This window comes from Sander vitreus, chromosome 10 (genome assembly GCF_031162955.1).
Source record: "Sander vitreus isolate 19-12246 chromosome 10, sanVit1, whole genome shotgun sequence".
NCBI lineage: Eukaryota > Metazoa > Chordata > Actinopteri > Perciformes > Percidae > Sander > Sander vitreus.
The window spans coordinates 18,892,104-18,919,413 of record NC_135864.1 but is presented as its reverse complement, the minus strand read 5'-3'; the positions used below and the strand labels follow the sequence as shown (position 1 = coordinate 18,919,413).

The window sequence follows — 27,310 nt, the reverse complement described above, 5'->3', positions numbered from 1 at the left end:
CTGAAACATAAATCTTCTCAAGTCAGTCTTCTGTCAAACTTTGAAGATGCATTCATTTCCTCTTACTCTACAATTCTTCTAGGTCATGCTGCAAAGAAGAATCTTCAAAGCATGGTACTGCGACCACCAGACTTCATGGAGGGGATGATGAGTTTCTGGTGATGCGCCATATTTGGCTTACACCAAACATAGCTTTTAGTATGATGGCCAAAAAGCTGCATTTTTGTCTCATCACAAAATAAAACCTACTCAAACTTTTCTTCCACATGCCTTCTGGCAAATACTAGCTGAGGTGTCATGGGAGTTAAAAGCAGTGACTTTCTCTTTACCAGTGTGCTATTACAGTGTGACTGGTGAAGCCCCTAGGCAATAGTTTTTGAAGTGACAGTGGCTCCCATCTCTCAGCCATAAAACCCCATAGAGCGGGCATACTCAACTGGTTTTGCATGGGGGCCACTTTTGCAAAATGACAGAAAGCCAGATCCCAGTTAATAAACAACTATTAGTACCGTATTATTTATCAGATACAATTTAAAAGACTCATAGCTCATCTGTCTTTGAAATTCTTTTGTTTTCATGAACTGACTTATTAACTAAATTAACTTGTCACAGATAAATAAGATTCTACTGCATTTAATAGCTGCAACGGCATTTTAGTTGGAAATGCGTTGGTTACGTTTGAAAAAGTTTATACAACATTACGTATCTTTTGCTCTTCTTCAGCTAATAGCGGTCTTCCCCTATAATAGCTCACCGTCTAATCCTAAACTTAACTTTCCGAGGCCCAAAAGGCAATCTCAGCCTTCTCTCTTGTTCCTAGGGTGTGAGGACATTCGGGGCTTAGCTCTGTCGAGGGTTCCAGGGGATCCAAGTGAATTTAATGTTTTTACACCTTAATTATACACAGCTGCTCTCCATTCAACTTATTAGGCAACTTCTGAAAACCAAAAGCCCTAGTTAGTTATTAAATCAGCCATTAGGGTTTTTTACAATTGTCTGACTATATCGACATACCAAATATAGAGCTAAGACATCCTAAATGCCTAACCAATCATTAAGCTTGTCATGGAATTGCATCTCTGTAGAGCCATCTTATATTTGCTGATTTGAGTCTTCAGTTGAACCAATCTCATACAACAGCAAAGAAACAGTCTATGGGAGTGAATACTGCCACGCTGGATTATAGTGGAGCTCGACTGTGTTTTAAAAACGGCACAAAGTATGAGAGAGAAAAGAGAGGCTGGAGCTGAGTCTCGGTCTAAAAAAAATCGCAGGATTTCCAATAGGATTCATGACCGGGGCTACAATTTGGAGTGTAATTATTGTTGTTGCGATAAACCAATCATGAGGCTGGGTATTTCTCTGCAGTTGGAGTTTTCACACATTTAGTTCCTGCAATTACAGCGATGGGGGCACGTGTCAAGTGTGCACTGTTTATGTAAAACATACAGTATACAGCCACCCTCTGCACACATTTTCACTGCCATCTATTTATCTGTTCTTGATAGTGCTTTGAAAGCATGCTGATTATGAGCACCTTTTTCATGCAGGAGGAAAAAGCCTATCCGTTTGATCTCGCAGGCAAAAATATGGGCAGCACAACAGAATCTCATCTCTCGTGTCAGCTATTCTTCCGCACCGTGATATTCCCATGGGAACGCATTTCTGCTGCGCGAATCACAGTCAGATCAGTGCGAGACGTTTCTTATCTGGACATGAAAGAAGGGAAGATGTAAGAGGGGAAGTGTAAAAAAAGGGGGGGGGAGACAGGGCTCCCCTGGGAATGATAATACCTGAAATTCACTGGGCGGCCTCTTGAAACTAGATCATTGTCATTTCATGAACAGGTATTGTACTTACGCCTATTACACTCCGGGATACATGCTCTGCTCGGCTGTATCCCCTCTCCCAGATTGATTGAGTAGATTAGACAGTTATATTGTTTGTGTGTGTGCCACAGCCCGCGTTACAGCATGCCTAGTTTTCTTTTATTAATCTGTGGTCATCATGAGAGTTGTTGTTGTTTGATAGCATCTCTGGTTCAAGTCAGGTCAGCAAATCTCTTATTGCTGTTTCGCTGCAGGTGTAAAAGTCTTAATAAAACTGTTGTGCTTCAGTCAGATTCTGTGCAGCTCTGGATAGCTTTTCTGAGCTGAATAGGCAGTTGATTTGATCGGCAGACCCTGCAGCATGAAACCACACCGACAAGTGCTGTTATCTCTACTTGCCCCTTCAGCTCAGAACCCCCCACCCCGGCCCCCACCACACAAACTCCCACTCTTGCACACACACACACACACACACACACACACACACACACACACACAGACCGACGTGCCTTATCCACGAGCACTATGACTTTCACCTCTGAGTGATGTCCATTGTGTGTATAAGGAGAGACCCATTACAGATCCCAAGTCCCAATGGAGGCATTGTGCTGCCCGCCATGCTCCCTTGTCCTTCAGCAGCATCCTGAGATGACAGTAGATAAACAATAGGAACAAACAGTCACTCCCACCAGCATTGATCTGGCTCCCTCGCCTCCCCTCCTCTCACCAACAACGCCACATTGATTCCACCTACACTCAATTTATATGAAAGCCCCCGTGCCCCACCTCCCTTTTCTACTAGGACTGACAAAAATGATAAATGGCGAAGCCCTTCCTCCCTCTGCCACCACCTCCCTGTGCCGTGCGTTGGCTGTCCGAGGCACTACAAGCCTATTTCTTCTCTGAGAAATCCAATAGACTGAGGCCTCCCCCCCCCCCCCCCCCTTTTCCTCGAAAGTGTACCTTTTTTTTCTTTCTTTTTTTGCGGGAGGAGGGTGGGGGTTATTCATTGCCCCAGGTCCTTCCTATAATTTTCACACACAAACATGCCACTGCCATAATTTCAAGCCTGCAGAACATCCATATGCATGATGTCAAACCATCAAAAAAGACCAATTTAGGAAGTTATTAAGTATTTCAATTGCACACACCGTAGGATCTCCTCGTCTGTGGCGGCTGGCTAATAGTCTGTGATGCCACTCAAAGATGAAATCATATGCAGAGCCTTCCAAAGTGGGGTCAATTATTTCTCTTTCTCTGATTAATCCGTCCAACGTGTAGTCATATGAATTTGATTGCACTTAATTTAGACAAGAGACTTTGCTTGTTTTGATCGGTAGTCATTTGTGAATGATAACTGATGGTCTTAATGGAGTTTTAGCTTTCTGTAGTAAGTATTTTTTTTTTCTTTTTTCTGTGCCATTCTTGACTCCTTCTCAGCTGCTAATAAATGTCTGCAGTATACAAATGATTTCTTCCATGGTTTCCACTGTTTTTTATTGTACAGATCCAGTGTCCCCATGCCTGTAAATGGGGCACAGAGTGTCTATAAATAGATATACTGTAGTAGCGAGCTGCCAGTGGTTATCAGCAGGGGGGTTGTGTGTGTATATTCGCGTGCGGTGGTTTTTTTCTTTTCTTTTTTTTTTATGTGCTGCATCGAGGGTAGTGATGAAGGTGTTGGTTTCGCTCTTGCCACTCTACCCCACCACCCAGAGGAGTAATAACATTGAGGAAAGTCTCCATTTCATATCTCTGCTGCACCGTTCCCTAATGACCCTTCCTCGCTTCGTCTCCACCCCGCCACAGCTTTCCCATGGCTCCCACAGCTCATCCACACTGCTTCTCACACTGTGAGGTAATCCATTTTACACTTCCTGCCGCTCTCAGATCCCTCCTGCTTGAGATCTCAGATCTAAAGAGGACGGGAGGTTTGGTAGCCTATTCTAAGATGAAAAAGACTTTGAGAGTGCCATGTATATTTTATTCTCTGTCCTGTGCTTTTATTCATCTTGGTCCTAATAGTCTCCACATAATATGAATGTGTAATCATGCCATTATGCCTGTGTCTGCTTAGGTTATCTTCATGGAGGGAGACGTCTGTGTTGATGGGCTCTGACATGATCTCCTCCAATGGAAATGTTAAGGATGGGATCTTGCTCTGTCTGGTGCTGAATATACAGTACAGGAGTGGTAGAGAAATGCCCCAATTCTTTATAATAGTCATTGAACACACTTTTTTCTGTCATCCCATTCTGTTCATAATTGCTTTTAGGAACCGATTGCACTCCGTTGTCTGGATTTGAAGATGAGTCTCTGCCTCTTTGTCCCATTACTGTGTCAACGAATAACATTGTAATCATTTCAATTACGACCGCACCGAGACCGATGCCTTCAAGTAGGGCCTTGAGATGTAATTGGAGGGGCATGGGCGAATTGAGGAAAGGCATTTTTCTTCTGTGAAATTGCCTCAGTCTTGGGGACAGTAAATTGAGGTGCTGAAAAATGATGTGATAATTCAGCCGCATGGTTTGGTAGGGGAAATGGTCTGAAAGTCACTTTCTGGAGAATTAGATGGCAAAACTACATTTCCCTCCTGAGTCCTCTGTCCTTCATGCAGTGGCATGAAATGAATTGATGAGACAGAGGGAGAGGGAAGTGTCGTTGTAAATGTTTGCAGCTAAAATGAAGCTGCCTGCTTGTGCATTCAGATTGACTGAAGGGTGGGAGGCTCAAGCTGGAGTGAAAATACGGCGGAGCATTCCACGCTATTTCATGGCCTAAGCCTTTAATCGCAGCAGCCACAATGGATGCATAAAATGAAATTCAAATTTCAGATTGATTGATTCTATATTGATGAATGCCAAGGCTGGCTGCCGCCGACTGTGGCTTTTTTATTTTATTTTTATTTTTTTTAACTGTAACCTCTTACAGAAAGCGAGTCTTTGCTGCTCTCATGTGCCTGTTTGTTGCTTTAGATGTGCTTCAAAAGAAATATGAAAATGTGTGCTTTTTGAAGTTTAATCTCTCGCAAGAAAGGGTAGGAGGCTGAATACAAAATACAGAAATTTGCTTTAGCTTTGCTTTTTGCTGCTTGTGGTGGAGAATTCCAGCCCAGTGGTCATGTTGCTGTTGACGGCGGTGAGTGACAAACATGCACCATCTTGTTACATGACGAGAAGTAAAGATATATAGCGTTTCGACCTCTCTCAATCCAATGTCCAGTCCTCGCCTTCATCGCTCTATTGTGTCTCGTTTCTTAATCCCTTCAAGGCATCTCACACAGTAACAGAGCTGGCATAAGCACATTTGGTACTGTTTGCAATGTCGAGAGTAACAGGATTACATATTAGGGATTACACTGGCGTCATTCTCACCCATTTTTAACCTTGACCCATGCCTACAATTCAAGCGGTCTGACCAAAGTTGTTGTTGTCTTTTGTGAGGCCTGAGTGTTTGCACAAAAGCTCAGTAATATTTGTTCAGGAACAAATACAAACAAAACCCACGTGCTGTGTAGTGTGATCATTTGGATTTCCTTGTAATGAGTCTCTCGGGTCTGTCTCTGCTGTGATCAAGCCACTGTGGTACATGTACATCAATACACAGACAAAGACAGAAAAGTGACAACAGTAGCCTTTTGATGAGTGTCCTATGGATTACCGCCCTCCCTCCATTTCCTTCTGCACAGTTTCCATGCCTCTGAACACAACTTAACTCCGGCGTTTCCATGGAGAACGTGCGGTTGCCAAGGCCTGTGGTGATTGAACACAGAGGGTCATCATTTATTTCTGTCAGTCAGCGGCGATGGGACGGATCGGGGAGAGAGAGGGCAGAAAGGGGGAGAAGGGGATACTGTTGGGGTCCTGAGGGGCTCGGAAGGTCCAGCTCTCCTTTTTAAAAGTTTATTTGTCGAAGGGATCACCCACGGCTCTGGTCTACAGTGTTAATGTACTGACTCTCCTCACAAGCCCTGGGACGCTTGGTTTTATCCACACTCTGAAAGAAGAGCAACAGCAGTGTCAGGGAGGGAGAGGGGAGAGTGAACAGGACATGTGAGCCTACATATGGCCAACCTTAGCATTGTTTATCCAGAGAGTTGTTACAGCTGAGGACCAGGCTCAGTCCCCCTGTTCCTCATCGTCTCTCATTAATCTAGCAGTATGGTTCTGGCGTGCTTCCCATGATGTAGAGGGAGCAGGTTTTAGTGACCACCCACCCCGAGGAAAAGCATTAGTCTGTTCTCTCGGCCGTCACCTGCTATTGTTTATGCCTCCACTTCATTCTGTCACCATCTTTCAACTGCTATAAAATAATGAGGGGACCATTTTAATTGATGTTTTCGAAGCCTCAGGATTGATGGTCGCCTTAGGCGTGAATTTCTTGCTCATTTCTCCTACCAATCTGTTTTTTTATTTTTATTTTTTTTAAAGGTTTGGTGGTTGATCATCTTGTCCTCTCATCTGCTTTTGTCTACCTTTCCACTCATGTTCTCCTGTCCCTTAGCAGCTTTTCTTTCTCTTATTGGCCTATCTGCCACCTCCCATTTAGGGAGACTTTTGTGTGCAATTACAGAGCTCATGTTCAGTCTGAGCTCTTTCCATCTTTGAGAATGAAGAGGTTTGCTATCAGATAAACATTAGTCTCCATCTGCCTCTCCCTATATGCATGAGTTAAGACACTGACTCTGTTTGGCAGACTGAACCACTCTGGTCTCTACGCACCTTTCGGCTGCTCTTTACCTTACCGATGTATCTGCTGGCTATACCTCTGATCAGCTAAACGTGAAATATTTGTTTCCTGTTCTTCCTCCTCTTACATTTTTGTATCAATTATTTTGGAGGAAGGAGGATGGAGATGTTTGCGGTTGTATCTTGACTTCTTCTAAGGTATACATGGCACAGAAAGTAGAATGCACATTAAGTGAGATGGGCGTGCAGACATTTGAGATCCATTAGCCATTATTCTGTTCCGTCAGTGCTATATCCTCATCTCCATTATAGTCTAATGTATTGTACTCTCTATTTAGCTGACCCGATCTCAAAGCTTTAGCTTAACACTCGAGGCCTAGAGCTTTCGCTCTATTTGTATCAGTTGCTCTTCCCCCCCCTCGTCCTTTAGTTGTAGCTCTCTTTATCTCAGTCTGAAGGTCAACACTGGGAGGCGGTCACTACTGCTGCGAATTGGGCAAGAACTGAGGTTTTCTGTGCCTCCACTCTGTTTGTTTTGTGTCTCCATTTAATCTGCTCTCAAGCCTTGACAACAGTGTCATTAGAGTCACGGCAGAGCTCCTCGTCTCCCTGCAGACGGAGATAACAATTAATTAATCATTAACAGAAAATGACTTTAAGATGGCCTTTTTCTTAAAGAGTGAAGCTGGGTGAAATGTGTTTGAAATCAGTATTGAATTATTAATACAATTGTTTTCCTCTATCAATATGCAACACATCTCATGCATGTGCTACTATGTGATACGCCTTCATGTTCACATGATGATTAATCAGGAAGGAAATGCAATTCAACTCATTTGTTATATGTTAAAGATGTACACAATGCACTTTGGTGAGAACCCCAAACTTTGTTTTATTAAAATTAGCCAATAATTCCGATCTTGATCAATTGTTCAAATTTAATATCTTTTCGTTTTTGACTTGGTTGAACAAAACAAGTAGTTTGGAAACTTGTGATTGGTGTTTGTCAACATTTTCAGACGTTTTATAGATTAAATAATCAATTTATTGATTATTTAACAGATAATTGGATTGAATTGCCCAACTCTCATAACTAGGATTTGGTGATAAGACACCTCATTATTGGTCATTGTTTTAATTTATCATGTGTTTAATTTAAGTACCAAGTTATTTAAACAAAAGACCTTAAAGTGTCGTGTTAAACGTTGTCTCCCCTGTCTTCTCTTCTGCTTCATTGTCTCTAGCAGCAGTCACTTCCTGTTGCTAATCATACTTTGATATGCCATGACACGAACCCTGGCTACCTCAGAAAGGAACAAACAAGGTACCGGGTGGCGTGGCGTGGCATCTTCAAGCGAACAGGGCTGTTGGTTTTTGTCTGCTCCGTTGCGATACCTTCTCTGAACGCCCAACGTTTTTTCACGGCCTCTCATTACATTAGACTCTGCCTCCCTGTAAAGAAGAAACTTGGACACGACTCAACAACAATACTGTGTTTACAGGAACGATAACAATAATCAAAGGAATATCTATAATATTTTGGAAATAATGTATGGAATGATCTGAAGTTCATCTCCTTTGTGAAAAATCTATAATTTATTGATTGTAATGCTATCTGATGGATGATTGCAGCCCATTGGATTTACTGTGCTGAGCATAGTATGGCCACTCTTGTATTTTTAGTGTTCACCTTTAATTAAACCCTGGTTTATAGTGTTACTAATAAACCCTTTGATGGCATTATCAAATCCATTTTAAATCTGATTTGTGTCTGAGTCTTGATGGGTTTGGTGGTCACTGTTTAATGTCTTCGGGTTAAGAGGCTTGTGACTCTACTTTTAATGTGGCATCTAAGGTTTAATAAAGGTGTGTGTGTGTGTGTGTGTGTGTGTGTGTGTGTGTGTGTGTGTGTTAGAATGGTCTCGTTTCTCCACCAGACCTTTTTAAATGGAGAAATGATGAATTTGTAATGCTCCATCTTGTACTATTCTCACTCAGCTTGATGGAGATTGACTAAAGGGCTTGTATATTATGATAGGTCTGCAGAGGGTATGGGGATGTATAATGAGTGTGATAAGGTTTTTTTCCCCCCAGAGTAAAGGATCCTACTGTTGCCAGGTCTGTCTCTCACTGTCACCCACTCCTCTGCTCTTGGATTGCTTCCCATCAGCTTGCTTTTTTCCCCGTCTCCTGCACTCCATTTTAGTCTCCATACTGTTGAGAGAAATGGAAGGCGAGTGTCCCCGCGGGTGATGGCTTCACTTGTATGCAGTCACAGTCCTACTGGACTGAATCGGGAATAGGCTCACCTCAAGGCTTTGTTGTCACTCACATTCTGCTTATTGATTGTGTGGAGGCAACGTAAGCGAGGGATTTTTTTTGTTTGTGTGTGTGTGTGCGCGTGTGTGTGCGTGCACAGGGGTTAGGATCTTGTGTGTGTAGGGATGGAAATTGGCAGCTCTTACTTTGTGTAGGTGAATGCAAGGACTACTTTGGAGTGAACTTTTGGAGTGTTGGCACTGGCGGTATACACACATCTCCCACACACAGCTAAACCCACACAACAAAAGAAAGCAATATGTCGTTTGTTCTATAGGAGCTGTTTCTGTGCTTTCAGATTTTGACACTATTTTTCTTCTGTGTTACTGTTTTTCTAGGTGAGGAGATTCGATCCTAAGGGAATGGTGCTGCTGAGATGACCTGCATGACATTGCTTTTCTCAAGAGATCATTCTCCAATCAAAAGAGCGGAGGGAAATCTACCCGGGACATGGTTGGGAGGTTCACATGATGGACAGGTGATGGAGTCTTCCATCATCTTTCTCCACCAGTGACTCTGCCTGCCAGCCCTCCCCCTGAGGCAGAAGTGTGTACCAGCGGTCCAAGGCCCCCTATTTCTCTGCCATGGTGACATAAGCAGCGCTGCAATATGAGGGAGAGCCAACGTGAGACCGTGTCATTTCTTTCTCCAGTAGCTGCTGCAGCTGCTATCTTCACGCCGTTTGTGTTTAGCTCCATAACAAGACTGACCTTGTTGTGAATAATCCCTGCTTGCCGTTTTTTTTTTACCCTCACCGAGCGAGACTGTCCCCGTGTTGCTGGGCTTCTGGGGCGGAGCGGTGTGGCGTGAGACGATGCTGGGATGCGTGACACGCCTCCGTCGGCTGGTCCGTCTCCTCCCCCTGCAGACCTCCCTCCTCCTCCTCTTCCTCTTCTGCACTGTCAGCGTCTGCATCTCGGCCTACTTCCTCTATGGTGTCAAGCGGGAGCTGGAACCGTCGGGAGGGGGCGTGTCCGGGGCAGATGGAGCATCCGCCGACTCGGACGACCCAAGGGTCACTCCATCCCGGCTACTACCTTTGCGGGGCGTCTCAGGGGGACCTGGGGTGGATCCCGGAGGGGCCAGGACAGATCCTGTGGTTCTGGTGTTTGTGGAAAGCCAGTATTCTCAACTGGGTCAGGAGATTGTGGCCATCTTGGAGTCTGGCCGGTTCAGGTACCGGACTGAGATCTCTCCTGGTAAAGGGGACATGCCCACATTAACAGACAAAGAGAGAGGGCGTTTCGCACTGGTGATTTATGAGAACATTCTCAAGTATGTTAACTTGGACGCCTGGAACCGAGAGCTGCTGGACAAGTACTGTGTGGAATATGGAGTGGGCATCATTGGCTTCTTCAAGGTTAGGACAGCACCACACTCCCTATGCCTCCCCTCCCTCCCTCATCTCCCTCACACCTTCTGCCCTGTCCATCTGGCTCCACCGTCTCTAAGGAGATGGGATTCACAGGGTTGGAAAGACCTGCCTGGTTCAATATCACTCAGTCCCACTGCACTGTTTCTCTCATGTTCTAGCTATTTCTTGTTCTTCTTTATACTGCAATCTGGTCTCCTTTTACTATTCTTGCCCATTCTCTTGTTTTTATTTTCTTGTTTTCTCTCCTTTGTTTTAGTTTGTTTAAAACTCTTTTCTCTCTCTCTCTCTCTCTCTCTCTCTCTCTCTCTCTCTCTCTCTCTCTCTCTCCCCTTCTATCTCTCCCTCAGTAATCCCTAGCTGAGCCTGTTTGCCCAAGGCCTGTTTTCAGGTCTTATGGTTTTAATCACCATCTCTGAGCCATGGAAAGAATATAGAAAGAAATGTGGAGGCATGGATGGTGGTGCAGTGATGTTAGGCGGTGTAGGTGAAGGTTAGGAATGAAAGCCTGGTGGGATTTACCAGCTATTGGGAGGAAGTAGAGCCAGGGTGTGCATCCCAATGACCCGGACAAACAACGTTGCTGCCCTGCTTCGTACCAAACTGCTTGCAGTAGAACCCAGCTGATATCTGTATGCCCGATTTTAGCTTATCACAAATATCTGTATCGGCATGTATGTTGACCGATAACTAACAAGAAATTGCAGTGATTAAGAATTACATTACAAGTATATTTTTCAACTGTAAAATGTTGCCTTTGGAACATAACTTGGTCACAATTCTTTAATACCAAATTTAAAGGAACCTTATCAAAACATATTTGTTCATGGTATGTACATGATGTACATGGTATGTAATTCCAATGTTTTGTTTGGGATCCTGAGGACCTCAGCCCTCACAGCTCAAAAAGCATACGTAGCATTGTTTTACAGTGTGCTATGGACCTTTTTTCTGTATCCTAAATAAGATCATTATACTATTTTTTTAATTATATTATATATATGTTTTATTACAATATTTTATCAGCTTTATCATTAACTTTCTTAGTTGTATTAGACTTGCTTATAAACATAATTTTGAACTGATAATTTTAGTCTACTATAGAAAATGACGCATTACTTCTGTTTCTCAGAGACCTCAGTTATAAAACATGGTTAAATGCAACATCATTTCATATGCTCTGTATCTGTGCTCTACTAAGTCTTTTTGGATTTTTGTTGTTTTCTGTTTTTACAGAACAGTTTGTTAACAAGAGTTGGAACTCTCTGGGGTCCTATTGACCCTAAACATAAGTAACTTGACTGTAGGGTTATATTCTGTAAACGTCTGTGAATGAGTTTTTTGCAAACAAAAGGAATATATAGTTGTTAACACAAAGGTCATAAAACATAGCAAACTATATTCCGGTATTTGGTGGAATAGCTTCCATCAAATGTCCCAATTTGTGGCATATGAAAGGGCTACACTTTATATGCCTTTCTACATATTGGGTTTAATAAGGTCAGAAGAAAAGAAAAAAAAGAATCTAATTAAAATGGTTGATTTTTCAATTATAGTTTCTACACATACAGCAATGGGGTCAGTGGGGCCTAAAATATCGAGGAAAGAAAGCCAGTGTCAACAAAACACACGTATTAAAGAATATCTGATATGTTGTTATTGGATTTTTTATTTTTTTATTATTTAAATATTGTTATCTGCCTCTAAAATCCAGTATCTGCCAGGCGTTAGTTTGCAGATGTGGACAGCATACAGTGCATGTCAGTGACAACTGTATGATCCTGTAGCTAACACCAAGTTAGTAAAAGTACAGGAGAAAGTAGGACTTGTGTATCCGTGGCAGTGGAGATGTGACAAAATGGGAGAATGTCACAATATAGAGTAGATACATTTCTGTCTTCATCGCGCTTGTGTATGATGAATTTGTGTGATTTCTCTCTCTTGTCTCTGTTGATCAGGCCAATGAAAACAGTCTGCTCAGCGCACAGCTGAAAGGCTTCCCCCTCTTTCTTCACTCTAACTTGGGTCTGAAGGACTGCGTTGTCAACCCCAAGTCCCCCTTGCTCTTTATCACTCGATCGGGGCAGCCCCTGCCAGGTCCCCTCCCCGGGGATGACTGGACAGTTTTCCAGTCCAACCACTCAACGTATGAGCCCGTACTGCTGGCCAAGACCCAGTCAGCTGAGAGCGTTGCATCGATGGGGCAGAATGCTGCTCTGCTCCCGTCGGTGGTGCAGGACCTGGGGCTCCATGATGGTATCCAGAGGGTCCTGTTCGGCAACAACTTGGTCTTCTGGTTGCACAAGTTGGTGTTTGTGGACGCTGTGGCCTTTCTGACGGGGAAGAGGCTCTCGTTGTCCCTGGAGCGCTACATGCTGGTGGATATAGATGATATCTTTGTGGGCAAAGAGGGCACACGCATGAAGGTGCTTGATGTTAAGGTGAGTTTGTGCATGAGTTTTAGAGTGAAAACACGTTATCAGTAGTAGACTGAACTAGGGCTGAACGATTTGGAGAAAAAATCTTGTGATTTGCGATTTAAAAAAAAAAAAAGTTTAGCTTAAGTTTAATATTCACTGTGTAACAGATAAAACATGTCATGGAGCAATATAACATGAGACACCATCAAAACGGCTCTGTATTCTTATGCAAGGATGAGCACATGGATATGAATTGCCAGCAATAAGTGTTTTTCGTTTAATAAGCATGGAGCATTGGCCAGTCAAACACAGAACATTTAACACAAAAGCTAAAGTTATAATAATAAAAACAGAAATAAAAAATGTTAAATCAAATGTTACACCAAACATTTTAAATAAATATTGCACATTTGATTAATCGCGGCCATCACGATTAGCTAATCGCATTCTTTCAAATTGCGATTGTCGATTTGAAAACAGTTAATCGTTCAGCCCCAGACTGAACCCACTTACGTATTCATCAGCCAGTGTTTTTAACAGCCCTTTGCTAAAATAAAAAAAATTGTCTCACACATAGCATGTGCTACCATCTGCCAGTCATACAGAAACCCCGTCTTCTCGCTCCTCTTCTCCTCTTGAATGCGTTCCTCCCAGTAGGCCGCTCAAAGCTGACAGGCCCCACTGCTCACACTGTCACAGAAGCTCCACAGCAATGAATATTTCAGGGGCCCAGAGACATACAAAGAATTTTGAAAAGCTCCTTGCTTGCGTCCCCTCAGAGCAGAACAGACCCCCCTCACATGTGGAGGCAGAGGGTATAAGAAAAAAAATATGGAAGAAGCATCAAGTCTCCTTACTGGCAGCGCAACAGCAAGCTTTTAGGAACAAATCACACCCTGACAAGACGGAGAAATCTGTGAGCGTGACAGAGGGTGTGTGCTGGGAGTCTCATCCAGCGTCGAGATCAAATGAAACAAACACCCGTATCAGGAAAATATCAAACGGAATGAAGGAGAGGAGTGAGGCAACTGGGAGTGGATGTTCGATGTTTACCGAAAGAAACTTGCAGACTGAAATGCGTATGTAGGCACGCGTGCGCTTTGGTGTTCGCGCTTCCTCATTAATGCACTCGTGCACCAGTATGAGCACAGCGTGTATTGACTCACTCTCCTTTCTTCCCACCATTTCAGGCCCTGCTGGAGACACAAAGGGAGCTGCGCACCCATGTGCCCAACTTCACCTTCAATCTGGGCTTCTCAGGGAAATTCTTTCACGCTGGTAAGATGCAGCCTGTGAAGAGAATCTTTGCTAGCAGAGATAAAAACACATACTAAACTGAAAGAGATAACACTCCTATCTTTCTGATTCACATTATTTTAATTTCTCTACTCCTCTCCTTCATGCTTCCTCCTCCTCCTCCATGCGCTGACTTTATTTCTTCTGCTGTAAATCTCCCACATGCTTCACTCTAATATTTGAACTCCTCCCTTTGCCTCTCTTTCATTTCCTCCCTGACCCCTTTTCACCTCCGCCTCTTCTGTCATTGTCCATTTTTATCTCCTCCATTTCCTTTTCACCCATCACCCCTTGTTTTTTTCTGTTAACCTCCCTTGTCTTCCTCCATCTCCTCCCTCCTTTCCACCCTCTCTGTCATGTCCAGGAGCTGATGAGGAAGACCTGGGAGATGACCTGCTGCTTTCCTACGTGAAGGAGTTCTGGTGGTTTCCTCACATGTGGAGCCACATGCAGCCCCATCTATTCCACAACCAGTCCGTGCTGGCCGAGCAGATGTTGCTCAACAAGAAATTTGCCATGGTGAGTCACAGGGGGCGAAGGTCGGATCACAGCTTTGGGTGAGCGCTGTGAGCAGAGTTATCCTGGCTTATCCTATCTTCCTTGTTCAAATAGGAAATCTAGGCTTAGGCTAGGTGTCAATGCTTTTTACAGTCCTGGTTGATTTGGCAATACCTGCTCACTGAGGTAACCGCAAGTGTGATTTATTACTACAGCAATCGCCACTTTCCTGGTCATAAATTATTGCAAATGCGATCAGACTTCATGCTGCACACATCGCGAGAACGTTTGGACACAACAGGAGGACACAGCGGAGTTTGTTAGCTTGCTCAGGTTGGAGATGTGCAGTCTAACAGCTCACTGTGGCAGCTCCTTCTTGTTCCATTAATCTCTGTCAAAAGGTCTAAATTGTCCGCTGACAGAGAGGACAAAAATGACATTGGCATTCTTTTCACCCTGTGTTTCGCCTGTTTAAACACATTTAACGTGAAGCAGCAGCAGTAGGATGTTCCATTTGCATTCACAGTAACTTAACACAACTCTAATGCGACTGTAAGAGAGCAAACCATAAACAGTGAGATTACACGCATTAATCGTTTTATTGTGAATTCCTCGTGTTTGTGTATGCAATCTTAATCCAGTGTGGGACTGGTGGACTAGGTAGGGAAGGTAAATGCATTAATTAGCTATTGGGGAAAATACGCTGACCGTACAGTATCAAAAATGGGGTTTGATTTCATGAAAATCGTAAGGAATAAATTATAGCTTCAATATCTTGGAAGCTTGATGGGTTGACCTTTTCATTCTCCCTTCTTTTTGCCTCCTAACGCTCACTCGTGTGTTTTCTCTTAACCTCTAGGAGCATGGGATCCCCACTAACATGGGCTATGCGGTGGCGCCCCACCACTCTGGCGTCTACCCTGTCCACATGCAGCTGTACGATGCCTGGAAGAAGGTGTGGGGCATTAAGGTCACCAGCACAGAGGAATACCCACACCTGAAGCCTGCTCGCTTCCGGCGAGGTTTCATCCACAGCGGCATTAGCGTAAGACCACTTGTTCACACACACTGGACATCCATAAGGCATCATTATCTTGTTACCTCTGGCCCGTTGCGTTCCCTCCACTTTGCTTCTCAACAGCCATTATCTTTTCAGCCCTCTTAGGGTTCTCCTTCGCCATCTACATACTGTATGCTCTCCTTCAGTCATTCATTATCTCTCCCTCTCCACCTCCTCCAGTTCTTTTGTTCTTGTTCTTCTCTCATGGCCAGCGGCTACTCTCCATCCTGCATTTGTCCATCATCCTCCTTTCCTCTCCGCCTCTGCTTTTCTTAAGTCTTATCCCCAAAGATACTGAGCAGACTCTTATTTTCATTTACCATATATCAATGAGGCAACATGAGTCCTGAGTAAGGCAATCATCTCATTAGTCCTGCTGGGCTGTTGTATTCTTCTACCGAGTGTGTGATGATGGTGTAGTCAAGTGAACCAGTCTTGTATGAGACACCTGTCTGAGTAGTGCTGCCCAGTAGGCCTCAGCACCATAACGAAGAATGACATCTTTGTCAACAGCATAGCAAGTGTCTGCACACAACCAATCACACATTGCTAGCTGATGCTGAATAATATAGTTATGAGAGCAGAATTACAGCTGAATAGATTATATTCAAGCGGTTCAAAAAAATAAAAATCATATCTATCGGTTTGTCAGGTTGACCTTCAGCACTGATGGGAAACCGTGCAGCCTCAGTCCAGTTCCTTTGTAGTGTTGGCATTCAGGCGGCCTGTGTGGTCTCAGAGCTCGACTCCCGTCCTTGAGATAGCGCAGTCTGAATGGACAGTCTCCACTGCTTACTGATGATTGATATTCAGTTCCCCTGACACTCCAAACTGTAAATGCATTTCCATGAATTTCCATATAGACTCAGAGTGAATAAGAGGTTTACTTTGGCTAGATGAGCTGCATAATATGAATGTTATTGAAAGCAAACAATGTGTGGGGGAACCGCCTGGAGTACTGACAGCTCCGCTCTCAGTGGAGGGCTGATGGTTTGTGTGTTTTATTTGTGTGAATGCATTTCTTTGTGATTTCTTTTAATGTTTGTGTGGATTTTGTTCTTCCTCCTTTTTTCCTATTTTGTCCTTTTGGTAACTTTGTGTTTGTTTATGTCACAGGTGCTACCCAGGCAGACGTGTGGTCTTTTCACACACACCATCTTCTATAAAGATTACCCAGGCAGTCCAAATGAACTGGACAAGCTGATCAATGGAGGAGAACTCTTCCTCACTGTTTTGCTGAACCCTGTGAGTCAAGTACACATCCACACGGCACAGCTTTTTGTCTTGCACACTTGGAAACCCATTTAACTGGCGGTGTAAAAACGAGGGACGGGACAATGACTAGTCGGTGACTCATGCAGTGATGTCTGCATTGTGTTTTCTTTGTTTTCACACTACTGTGAGCGCTTCTTTAATTGGAGCTGCATTCGTCACTATGTTTTGTTTTGAGATGATAAAAAAGGTTACTTTTATTATAATATCTGCAGCAAATGTCACTGCAGTCTGCAGATAATTCCATTCCTTTCAATGCCTGACTTTTTTAAAACAAACCATGTCCAAACTATAGAAGCACCCTTTGTTCAAGTAATTTCATCATCGTTTGGTCTTTCCCTTATATCCATTTCTCCACAACAATTTCCCAATGTGCATTTGTATAAACCTGAAAGGGAAGCATTCACGTGTGGTTTAGTGGCTTGTCAGTGACACTGCCTCAGGATAGGTTCACAATTTTCTTAAAACAATAGTCAGGTGCTCATATGAACATTGCAACAGGTTCTGCTTGTCCTCCTGTTCATACCGGCCCTGAAGAGATCAGTTTCTGTCAGTGACAAAGTCCACAGGAAGGGATCTCTTAATGCAATGTACCACCAGCACCAGACTATTGTTTTCAGACTTAGTTACAAATTGTTAACTTTAACCTTTAATAGTTGAGCTGCTCTAATGCTGATGAGACAGTTAAAATCCATTCTACTGTATAGTGATACAAATGGTCGAGTCAAATTTAGTTGATCAAGTAACAATTATTTTCATTAACAATTAATCTGCTTATTATTTTCTTGATGGATCAATGCATTGTTTAGTCTGTTTAGAATATAGCAAAACAAAGAATTATGATCACCTGAAGCTCAATATGTCTTCCAATTACTTGTTTAATTGGACCCACAGTGAACAAAGATAATACATAGATATTACAAATGATACATGTCCTATAAGAAAAATAAATTGTATTTACATTTTTAGAAGCCAGAACAATCAAATGTCTGGAATTTTCTGTCAGTGGACAAATCAATGAAATAAAGACTAATTGTTTTAGCTCCAGCTAAATTAATATAGTACATATTAATAATAGTGTGCCATTTACACAGTTCATTCCACAATATGGAGTTTACCTTCATCCCCTTTAACAACTTACTCTGCTTGTTCCTTCCCATGCACAGATAAGTATCTTCATGACTCATCTGTCCAACTACGGGAACGATCGTCTCGGCTTGTACACCTTTAAAAGCCTGGTGACGTTCCTCCAGACGTGGACCAACCTGAAGATGCAGACCCTGCCACCTGTTCAGCTGGCTCAGAAGTACTTCAGCCTGTTTCCCTCTGAGAGAGATCCACTATGGCAGGTGATTATGATGATGATCATTTATTTACATATTCATTACATATTAAATTTGCATTCAGTAGTCATTTTGTGACAGCTTACAGTAATGGAATGCGGCAATAACATCACAACAGGGTTCGAATTATGATTTCATCTTTGTAGTCTAAAAAAGTAGTCTATGAGCAGCAAATTTTGAGCATTAAACATTTCATGTCCTGCATTCTGATGAATTTTTATGCGCCTATTTACCTTTTTCTGAATCAATTTATGCTGGAAATATCTTTATGTAAAGGGAAACATAGATTACATTCCAAATATAAAAACATAATGGAATATATTACAATAAGGCTCTCAGGCATTCTGTATCGCTATTTATTCTCCTGTAGATCGACTTTTCTAATTATATCTGAGTCAACACACATGTGGCCTAGCATCATTTACTCTTCCCTTCTCTTTTGCGTCTTTTGTTGAGGAAGTAACCTCCTTAAATGTGCATATGACAATTATTCACCTCAGTGATACATTATTCATTTTAATGGATTAATAAAGCCCTGGACTGTAATATTTCAGATGTATTTGAGCAAGATTACTGCTCATGTTAAAAACTTTATGCACATTCAAAATATATCCCATTTGTGCTCTCTGTGATTTGGAGGAGTCGTGATATTTTGAGAAAAATAAAGTGATAATAGGCTATTACAAGAATAAAGTCACTATATTTCAGAAAATAATCCACCTGCACCACAGTCTGCTGTGCATTACGTGACTGCTCTGCTGATACGGTAGATCTCAGACCGTCTGACAGGCACAGACTCTGGTCTGGAATGAGACAAAGTTTAGGGAAGTGGCTGTACGCTGCTATACATCGGAGGTGGAAAACCGAAACTACGACAGAAATACACGGAGTACAAACGTGACACATCTGCCGCAGCATGTCGACAGCAGAGCGCGTCCTTTATAAACTGTACAGACTACGGACGGAAGGCGTGCTGCTCATCTCTATTTTTACAGCGAGAGTGGACACTAAGCGACGCACAGGTCTGCTTCAGAGCTCCGTGTGTTTGGGAAAAGTGCTTTATTTGTGATTTAAATAATGGTGCTGATGATTTTTAGAGACCCCCACAGGTGTATAATTTTACTGCTTTCATGGAAGCTCATCCTCTCTCTATGGGAGCCCAGCTCCCACTGGCTCCCACGTAATTCGAACCCTGCGTCACAGTATAGCAAACAAAGGTGCTGTACAAACCGCATTGTATGCCTTAAAATATGACATTAAACAGTAATGGATTAGATCCTTTGCAATGCATACTATATACAGACATTTTTATGACTTTGGCAAATGAGTCATACATTGTTTTATCGATGGATGGAGAGCAATGTAGTTACCCACCCTAACATATTAAATGCATATCCTTTGGTAACTGCCTGACAAGCAACCTTAACCTGCATTCTCTTGTATTGTTAAATTGACATAGTTGTTAGATTTCTGTAGGAACTGCACTTAAAACAAAGGATTGTTTATCTTTTTTGTGGCTACAGGATCCTTGTGAGGACAAAAGGCACAAGGACATCTGGTCCAAAGAGAAAACATGTGACCGCTTCCCCAAACTGCTCGTCATCGGGCCTCAGAAGACAGGTAAGACGCAGTGCTTCAACACCCCCTACAGGATGGATTTGGAAAATATTAGATCAGTTTATCTTTCAGTTCAAAGCAGATGTTGTCATGTTGTAAGTCGTTTGAATGAGTTTTCTTTTCTTTGAAAATCAAAGGTAGTAGATTGTGATTTGTTTTATGGTGCTACTGTAACAGGATATGCACTCCCTTAAACTTCTTGTTTTTTTTTCTTTCACCTTTTGTCTTTTACACTACTTTGTTCTTTCTTTCCACTCTCAGGGACGACAGCGCTTTACCTGTTTCTTGGCATGCACCCTGACCTGACCAGTAACTACCCCAGCAAGGAGACCTTTGAGGAGATCCAGTTCTTCAATGGGCACAACTACCACAGAGGCATTGACTGGTAAGAAACCTCACAGACACACCCCAGTGTTTGGTAACGGTGCTGGGAAGCAGTTACCAGCTACCAACCACATTTAACTAGCTGTTTTTTTTACATTCAATTTTGCGAGTTTATTAACTCTTCTCGTACAATTTTCTCAGCATTTGAATCGGGTTTACTTTCAAACTAAGTTTTTAAGCGCATACTTATCATGGCTTGAGGGAGCACCACTTTACTTTAAAGGTCCCATATTGTAAAAAAAGTCAGATTTCTATGTCTTTATTTTAAAAATAAAGCAGGTCAAGGTGCTAACTAAATACTAGGAAAGTATCAAAATGCATTATTATAAACTGTGCCTTCAAACGAGCCGTCAGGACTTCTGTAAGTTTGTTACAGTCATTCCCTGACTCCGAAAGACCCAGAAACTCTGACCAATTAGAGCAAAACAGACTGGGCTTTTTCGGGTGGGGGACTTAAAGAGACAGAGTGTTTCAGACTGAGGGTGTATACAGGTATATTCAGACAGACAGTATGAGAAAAATAATGTGTTTTCTGAACATTACACTAGTAAACATGTTTTAGTAGAAACACAAAATACAAGCATGAACCTTAAAAAATAGCATAATATTGGACCTTTAAGTCCCCCTATTTAGCATTAATAACCAGCATATTAACATTTAAAAATGTTTATAACATACTATAATGTAGTTGTAAAAACACCTAAATACTGCAGTTGTATAAACAGATAGTGAATGACAATATAATAAAACAATCAAAGTGTAATAATCTAAAATACATCTTAATAGTAGAAGTTACAACAAGCTGATAAATACTGTACATTAATAAACACTTAAATGTTCAAATCAAATGTCCTGTTATAAACCATTTATTGAATGTTTGTATACTGCTTATGAATGCTAAATAGGGGGACTTAAAGTGAAAAGTGTTACAGAGGGAAGACACTGTACAGGTACAAATAATTAGGGCCCGAGCGCCGACAGTGGCAAAGGCCCTATTGAAACTGAAGGAATTATTCTTTCTTTCTTTCTTTTTCCAAATTAATTGCCTTTTTGAGGTGCTTAACATATTCAAAAACTCACCAAATTTGGTGCTCGCATCAAGTCTGGTGAAAAGGTACGTATTTTAAGGGTTTTGGGAATAGGCGCGCAAAAATGGCTCGCTACCGCCCCCTACAAAATTAAATAAAATTGAGCCCCTGCAGTACGTTTAATGTAGACTCACGCAACTTGGTACACATATGTATCATGTCAAGATGCACAGAAAACGTCATTGGAGCCATACCCTAAACCCAACAGGAAGTCCGCCATTTTGAATTGACAGTTCGAAGTGTGATTTTGGCCATTTCCACGTCGTACTTTAACAAACTCCTCCTAGAGATTTCATCCGATCAACTTCAAATTTGGTCTGTGCCATCTTAAGACATTAAAGATGAAAAGTTTGATGATGAAAAAATTTCGTCATAGGGCGTGGCTGTGGCAGGGCGGCCATTTTGTGCGTTTCGCCATCAAAACAGGAAGTGGGTGTAACTTGAGTGTACATTGTCCAATTGGCTCGATTGGCCCCCTAGTGGCAACAGGAAGTAGGCTATACTTTAACGAACTCCTCCTAGAGATTTCATCCGATGGACTTCAAATTTGGTCTGTACCATCTCAACACCTTAAAGATGAAACATTATTAAAAGAAAAACTTTTCGTCAAACGGTGTGGGCGTGGTGTGGTGGCCATTTTGTGTGTTTAGCGATGAATGAGAAAGTGGCTGTAACTACAGTGTATATTGTCATATCTGCTTGAAATTTCCCACAATCAACAACAGTCCAGGCCTGAGGACATCTAGAGGCCAATATTGACGTTTGGTCATAGCGCCCCCCGCTGGCAACAGAAAATAAGCCTTATATGACAAACATCATCCGATTTACATGAAAATTATAATGTGTGGTCTACATGTGATACTGAGCCGCCCCCCCTGCCACGCCCGCTTACGCAGGCCACGCCCCCTTTCATAACATTTGAACCATTTAAGGTAGAGTCTTGTGTGAGGTATTAATAACCTGCAGAGAGCTGGGACCAAAGTAACAAAGGCTACCATCAGTAACGCACTACGCCACCAGGGACTCAAATCCTGCAGTGCCAGACGTGTCCCCCCTGCTTAAGCCAGTACATGGCCAGGCCCGTCTGGAGTTTGCTAGAGAGCATTTGGATGATCCAGAAGAGGATTGGGAGAATGTCATATGGTCAGATGAAACCAAAATAGAGCTTTTTGGTAAAAACTCAACTCGTCGCGTTTGTAGGGGAAAGAATGCTGAGTTGCATCCAAAGAACACCATACCTACTATGAAGCATGGGGGTAGAAACATCATGCTTTGGGGCTGTTTTTCTGCAAAGGGACCAGGACGACTGATCCGTGTAAAGGAAAGAATGAATGGGGCCATGTATCGTGAGATTTTGAGTGAAAACCTCCTTCCATCAGCAAGGGCATTGAAGATGAAACGTGGCTGGGTCTTTCAGCATGACAATGATCCCAAACACACCGCCCGGGCAATGGAGTGGCTTAGTGAGAAGCATTTCAAGGACCTGGAGTGGCCTAGCCAGTCTCCAGAACTCAATCCCATAGAAAATCTTTGGATAATTTGCAAATAAATTCATTAAAAATCCTACAATGTGATTTTTCGGGATTTTGTTTTTCTCATTTTGTCTCTCATAGTTGAAGTGTACCTATGATGAAAATTACAGGCCTCTCTCATCTTTTTAATTGTTAGAACTTGCACAATTGGTGGCTGACTAAATACTTTTTTGCCCCACTGTGTGTGTGTGTGTGTGTATATATATATATATATGTGTTTGTGTATATATATATGTGTGTGTAGTATATATATATGTGTGTGTGTGTGATGTGTGTATATATATATATATATATATATATATATATACACATACATACATACAGTCAGGTCCATAAATATTGGGACATCGACACAATTCTAATCTTTTTGGCTCTATACACCACCACAATGGAGTTGAAATGAAACGAACAAGATGTGCTTTAACGGCAGACTTTCAGCTTTAATTTGAGGGTATTTACATCCAAATCAGGTGAACGGTGTAGGAATTACAACAGTTTGTATATGTGCCTCCCACTTTTAAGGGACCAAAAGTAATGGGACAGATTAACAATCATAAATCAAACTTTCACTTTTTAATACTTGGTTGCAAATCCTTTGCATTCAATTACAGCCTGAAGTCTGGAATGCATAGACATCACCAGACGCTGGGTTTCATCCCTGGTGATGCTCTGCCAGGCCTCTACTGCAACTGTCTTCAGTTCCTGCTTGTTCTTGGGGCATTTTCCCCTTCAGTTTTGTCTTCAGCAAGTGAAATGCATGCTCAATCGGATTCAGGTCAGGTGATTGACTTGGCCATTGCATAACATTCCACTTCTTTCCCTTAAAAAACTCTTTGGTTGCTTTCGCAGTATGCTTCGGGTCATTGTCCATCTGCACTGTGAAGCGCCGTCCAATGAGTTCTGAAGCATTTGGCTGAATATGAGCAGATAATATTGTCCCGAAACACTTCAGAATTCATCCTGCTGCTTTTTGTCAGCAGTCACATCATCAATAAATACAAGAGAAACAGTTCCATTGGCAGCCATACATGCCCACGCCATGACACTACCACCACCATACTTCACTGATGAGGTGGTATGCTTTGGATCATGAGCAGTTCCTTTCCTTCTCCATACTCTTCTCTTCCCATCACTCTGGTACAAGTTGATCTTTGTCTCATCTGTCCATAGGATGTTGTTCCAGAAATGTAAAGGCTTTTTTTAGATGTTGTTTGGCAAACTCTAATCTGGCCTTCCTGTTTTTGAGGCTCACCAATGGTTTACATCTTGTAGTGAACCCTCTGTATTCACTCTGGTGAAGTCTTCTCTTGATTGTTGACTTTGACACACATACACCTACCTCCTGGAGAGTGTTCTTGATCTGGCCAACTGTTGTGAAGGGTGTTTTCTTCACCAGGGAAAGTATTCTTCGGTCATCCACCACAGTTGTTTTCCGTGGTCTTCCGGGTCTTTTGGTGTTGCTGAGCTCACCGGTGCGTTCTTTCTTTTTAAGAATGTTCCAAACAGTTGATTTGGCCACACCTAATGTTTTTGCTATCTCTATGATGGGTTTGTTTAGATTTTTCAGCCTAATGATGGCTTGCTTCACTGATAGTGACAGCTCTTTTGGATCTCATATTGAGAGTTGACAGCAACAGATTCCAAATGCAAATAGCACACTTGAAATGAACTCTGGACCTTTTATCTGCTCCTTGTAAATGGGATAATGAGGGAATAACACACACCTGGCCATGGAACAGCTGAGCAGCCAATTGTCCCATTACTTTTGGTCCCTTAGAAAGTGGGAGGCACATATACAAACTGTTGTAATTCCTACACCGTTCACCTGATTTGGATGTAAATACCCTCAAATTAAAGCTGAAAGTCTGCAGTTAAAGCACATCTTGTTCGTTTCATTTCAACTCCATTGTGGTGGTGTATAGAGGCAAAAAGATTAGACTTGTGTTGATGTCCCAATATTTATGGACCTGACTGTATATATGGCCAAACTCGGCTTAGGATTCGGCCGAACCCTATAGATATTCGTCCGAATATTTATAGACCCTATAATAGTAATAAAATATATATATATATATATATATTGACCCAGAGCCATTCTAGCCACCATTGGACTGTAAAATGAAGGAGGGAGACAAGAATGTGCTGCCTGGATTATTAATTGGAACATTTACTTGTAAAAATCTTCTTCCTGCCAACCCTGGCTACCGAAATCTGGTGCCACCAATATGTCTGCGCTTCTCTCTGATGCTCTGAAACACAAACACCGCTGCACATGACGCTAGTGAACACTATACTCGACAGCAGCTAACGTTAGCCTATGGCTAGCTAGTAGCTGGATTAAACACAGTTAAACGGTGTAAAGTTTGACTGTGTTTTACTGTAGAGGATTCAACACCGGGGTGTAACAATCTGTAGCTACTGTTGGAGAAACAACACAGATGGTGCATTCAATGAAACTGGTAAACTACAGCCTCGTAGTGCATTTGAAGTTATTGTAAATGTCCTTTTCCCATCTGATGGTTCAACAGCAATTTACTACTGAAATTAGTTATTGTTATTGTTATACATTATTATGAAATCATTTCATTTTGACCATATGGCATTAGCAATAATCAAGCCGTTCTTTAATGTCACCAACTGTTGTTTAGTACCCTTTTTTTTTCTTTTCTTTTTTTAACTTTCTTAAAAAGTATCGGTTCAGGCACCGTTAATTATGTATGCGATTAATTTCGATTAATTAATCACAGAGTATGTAATTAATTAGATTACATTTTTTTTAATCGATTGACAGCCCAAAATGCAAATGATGCCAAGACCCCACACAACAACAAACACTCCATTAGTGGAATTCCTAAGAGGAAGACCAGCAACACAATTAACCCATATTAAGTTAGAAATTCACTGTTTTAAGTTTCCTGAAGGTAATTAATTTGAAACCTGCATCAATGAGAAGCTTCATGCATCACAGCACGAGTCCAAAACAATATTTACTTGGCAGGCTAGATATTTATGTGAGTGGGCTGCTTAAATATTAACATTGTACGTGCTGCTAGATGTGTTTTTATTATTATTTTTTTTTGTATGCGAGGTGACAAGCTGTTGCACATGGCCGGTCACCCACACAGTGTGCAGATAAATTGTCCTTATCTACGGAGAGCAAATTGGACCAGATCAACTATTGCTGCTTGTAACACTTAGTATGTTTGTGTTTGCTGTGTGTTAGGTATATGGAGTACTTCCCTCTGCCTTCCAACACCAGTTCAGACTACTACTTTGAGAAGAGTGCCAACTACTTTGATTCTGAGGTGGCTGCTCAGAGGGCTGCAGCTCTCCTGCCAAAAGCCAAGATCATCACCATCCTCATCAACCCAGCGGACAGAGCTTACTCCTGGTACCAGGTCTGTCACAGGCAACCCTTAACCAGACAATAACTTATCATGTAAAGTGTTAACTCTAAACTAAATACACAACACCCACTGCTCTGTTCATCTCTGTCTCAAGTCATTGTTATATAGTTAGGAATTTATTTTAGACTTAACCTCCTCAACTCTCCGTCTGCACACAGCACCAAAGAGCCCACGATGACCCGGTGGCGTTGAAATACTCCTTCCACAACGTCATCACCGCAGGCCATGACGCTCCAGTCAAACTACGGGTCCTCCAGAATCGTTGTCTGGTGCCAGGCTGGTACGCCATCCACCTGGAGCGCTGGCTCAACTATTACCACTCCAGCCAGGTACCGTGGGTGAATTCATGCACATAGTAATGGGTAGTATGCAGTAACCAGCCCAGTTAACTGAGGTCGGAGTGGGGAGGAACTTTCTATCTATCTGTCTATCCATCCATCCATCCATCCATCCATCCATCCATCCATCTATGAGTGAAGGGAGCTGCTCAGAAATTTTGTTGCCCCAAAATGAATATACTAAAACAGTTGTAACAGTCTATCAGCAGAGTTTCAGGGAGCCATTGTTGTAATAAAAAGAACATTTGTAAATTTGAACCTGGAGCATTTTTTAATTTGTAAAATGATTGTGATAATTATATGAGTTTTTTCACAGCTGTTACGCACGAGACTGTCCTGCTTTGTTTCTGACATTTGGGTACTGTTTGTGTGTCTCACCCAGTTGTTAGTCTTGGATGGGCAGATGCTGAAGACTGAACCTGCTTCAATCATGGATAAAATCCAGAAGTATCTGGCCCTGGTCAACGTCATCAACTACCACAAGATCCTAGCGTGAGTATTGTTCTTAACTATAAATCACTCACAGTCTGATTTCTTCAACTGCCATGTTTACAAATCAAGTTACAGATTGATTTATAGCTATACACTCCATAGTTTACACCAGATTTTTCAAGTAAGAAAAAGGTGTCGCACACTCTGACTCATATGCACGTTTCTATTTTAGTCTACTTCAATTAATCAGCACCTCACTACACTACTTTTCTATATTACATTAGACTTTTCATGTGTAGGGTTCCAAATGAGTTAAGTTTCAGGTGTTACAAGGCAGATGTGTAAGACTTCATTTTATTTGTCTAGTAGAAATCAGTTTCTGCTCTTATTTTGTTGTAGAAATCAACAATCT

General features: G+C 42.1%; 1 protein-coding gene across 1 annotated transcript in view; it reads left to right on the top strand.

The window, feature by feature from the left end:
• Positions 1 to 27,310, top strand: part of ndst1a (N-deacetylase/N-sulfotransferase (heparan glucosaminyl) 1a) — a 46,286-nt gene that overhangs the window by 16,426 nt on the left and 2,550 nt on the right. The window contains exons 2-13 of the mRNA XM_078260747.1: positions 9,178 to 10,199; positions 12,170 to 12,652; positions 13,822 to 13,909; positions 14,292 to 14,446; positions 15,285 to 15,470; positions 16,602 to 16,730; positions 17,924 to 18,106; positions 19,624 to 19,720; positions 19,979 to 20,102; positions 25,945 to 26,119; positions 26,287 to 26,457; positions 26,849 to 26,958. Of these exons, the coding sequence (XP_078116873.1) occupies positions 9,654 to 10,199; positions 12,170 to 12,652; positions 13,822 to 13,909; positions 14,292 to 14,446; positions 15,285 to 15,470; positions 16,602 to 16,730; positions 17,924 to 18,106; positions 19,624 to 19,720; positions 19,979 to 20,102; positions 25,945 to 26,119; positions 26,287 to 26,457; positions 26,849 to 26,958 (2,447 nt within the window). The 5' untranslated portion in view covers positions 9,178 to 9,653. The remainder of the gene's footprint in view (positions 1 to 9,177; positions 10,200 to 12,169; positions 12,653 to 13,821; positions 13,910 to 14,291; positions 14,447 to 15,284; positions 15,471 to 16,601; positions 16,731 to 17,923; positions 18,107 to 19,623; positions 19,721 to 19,978; positions 20,103 to 25,944; positions 26,120 to 26,286; positions 26,458 to 26,848; positions 26,959 to 27,310) is intronic.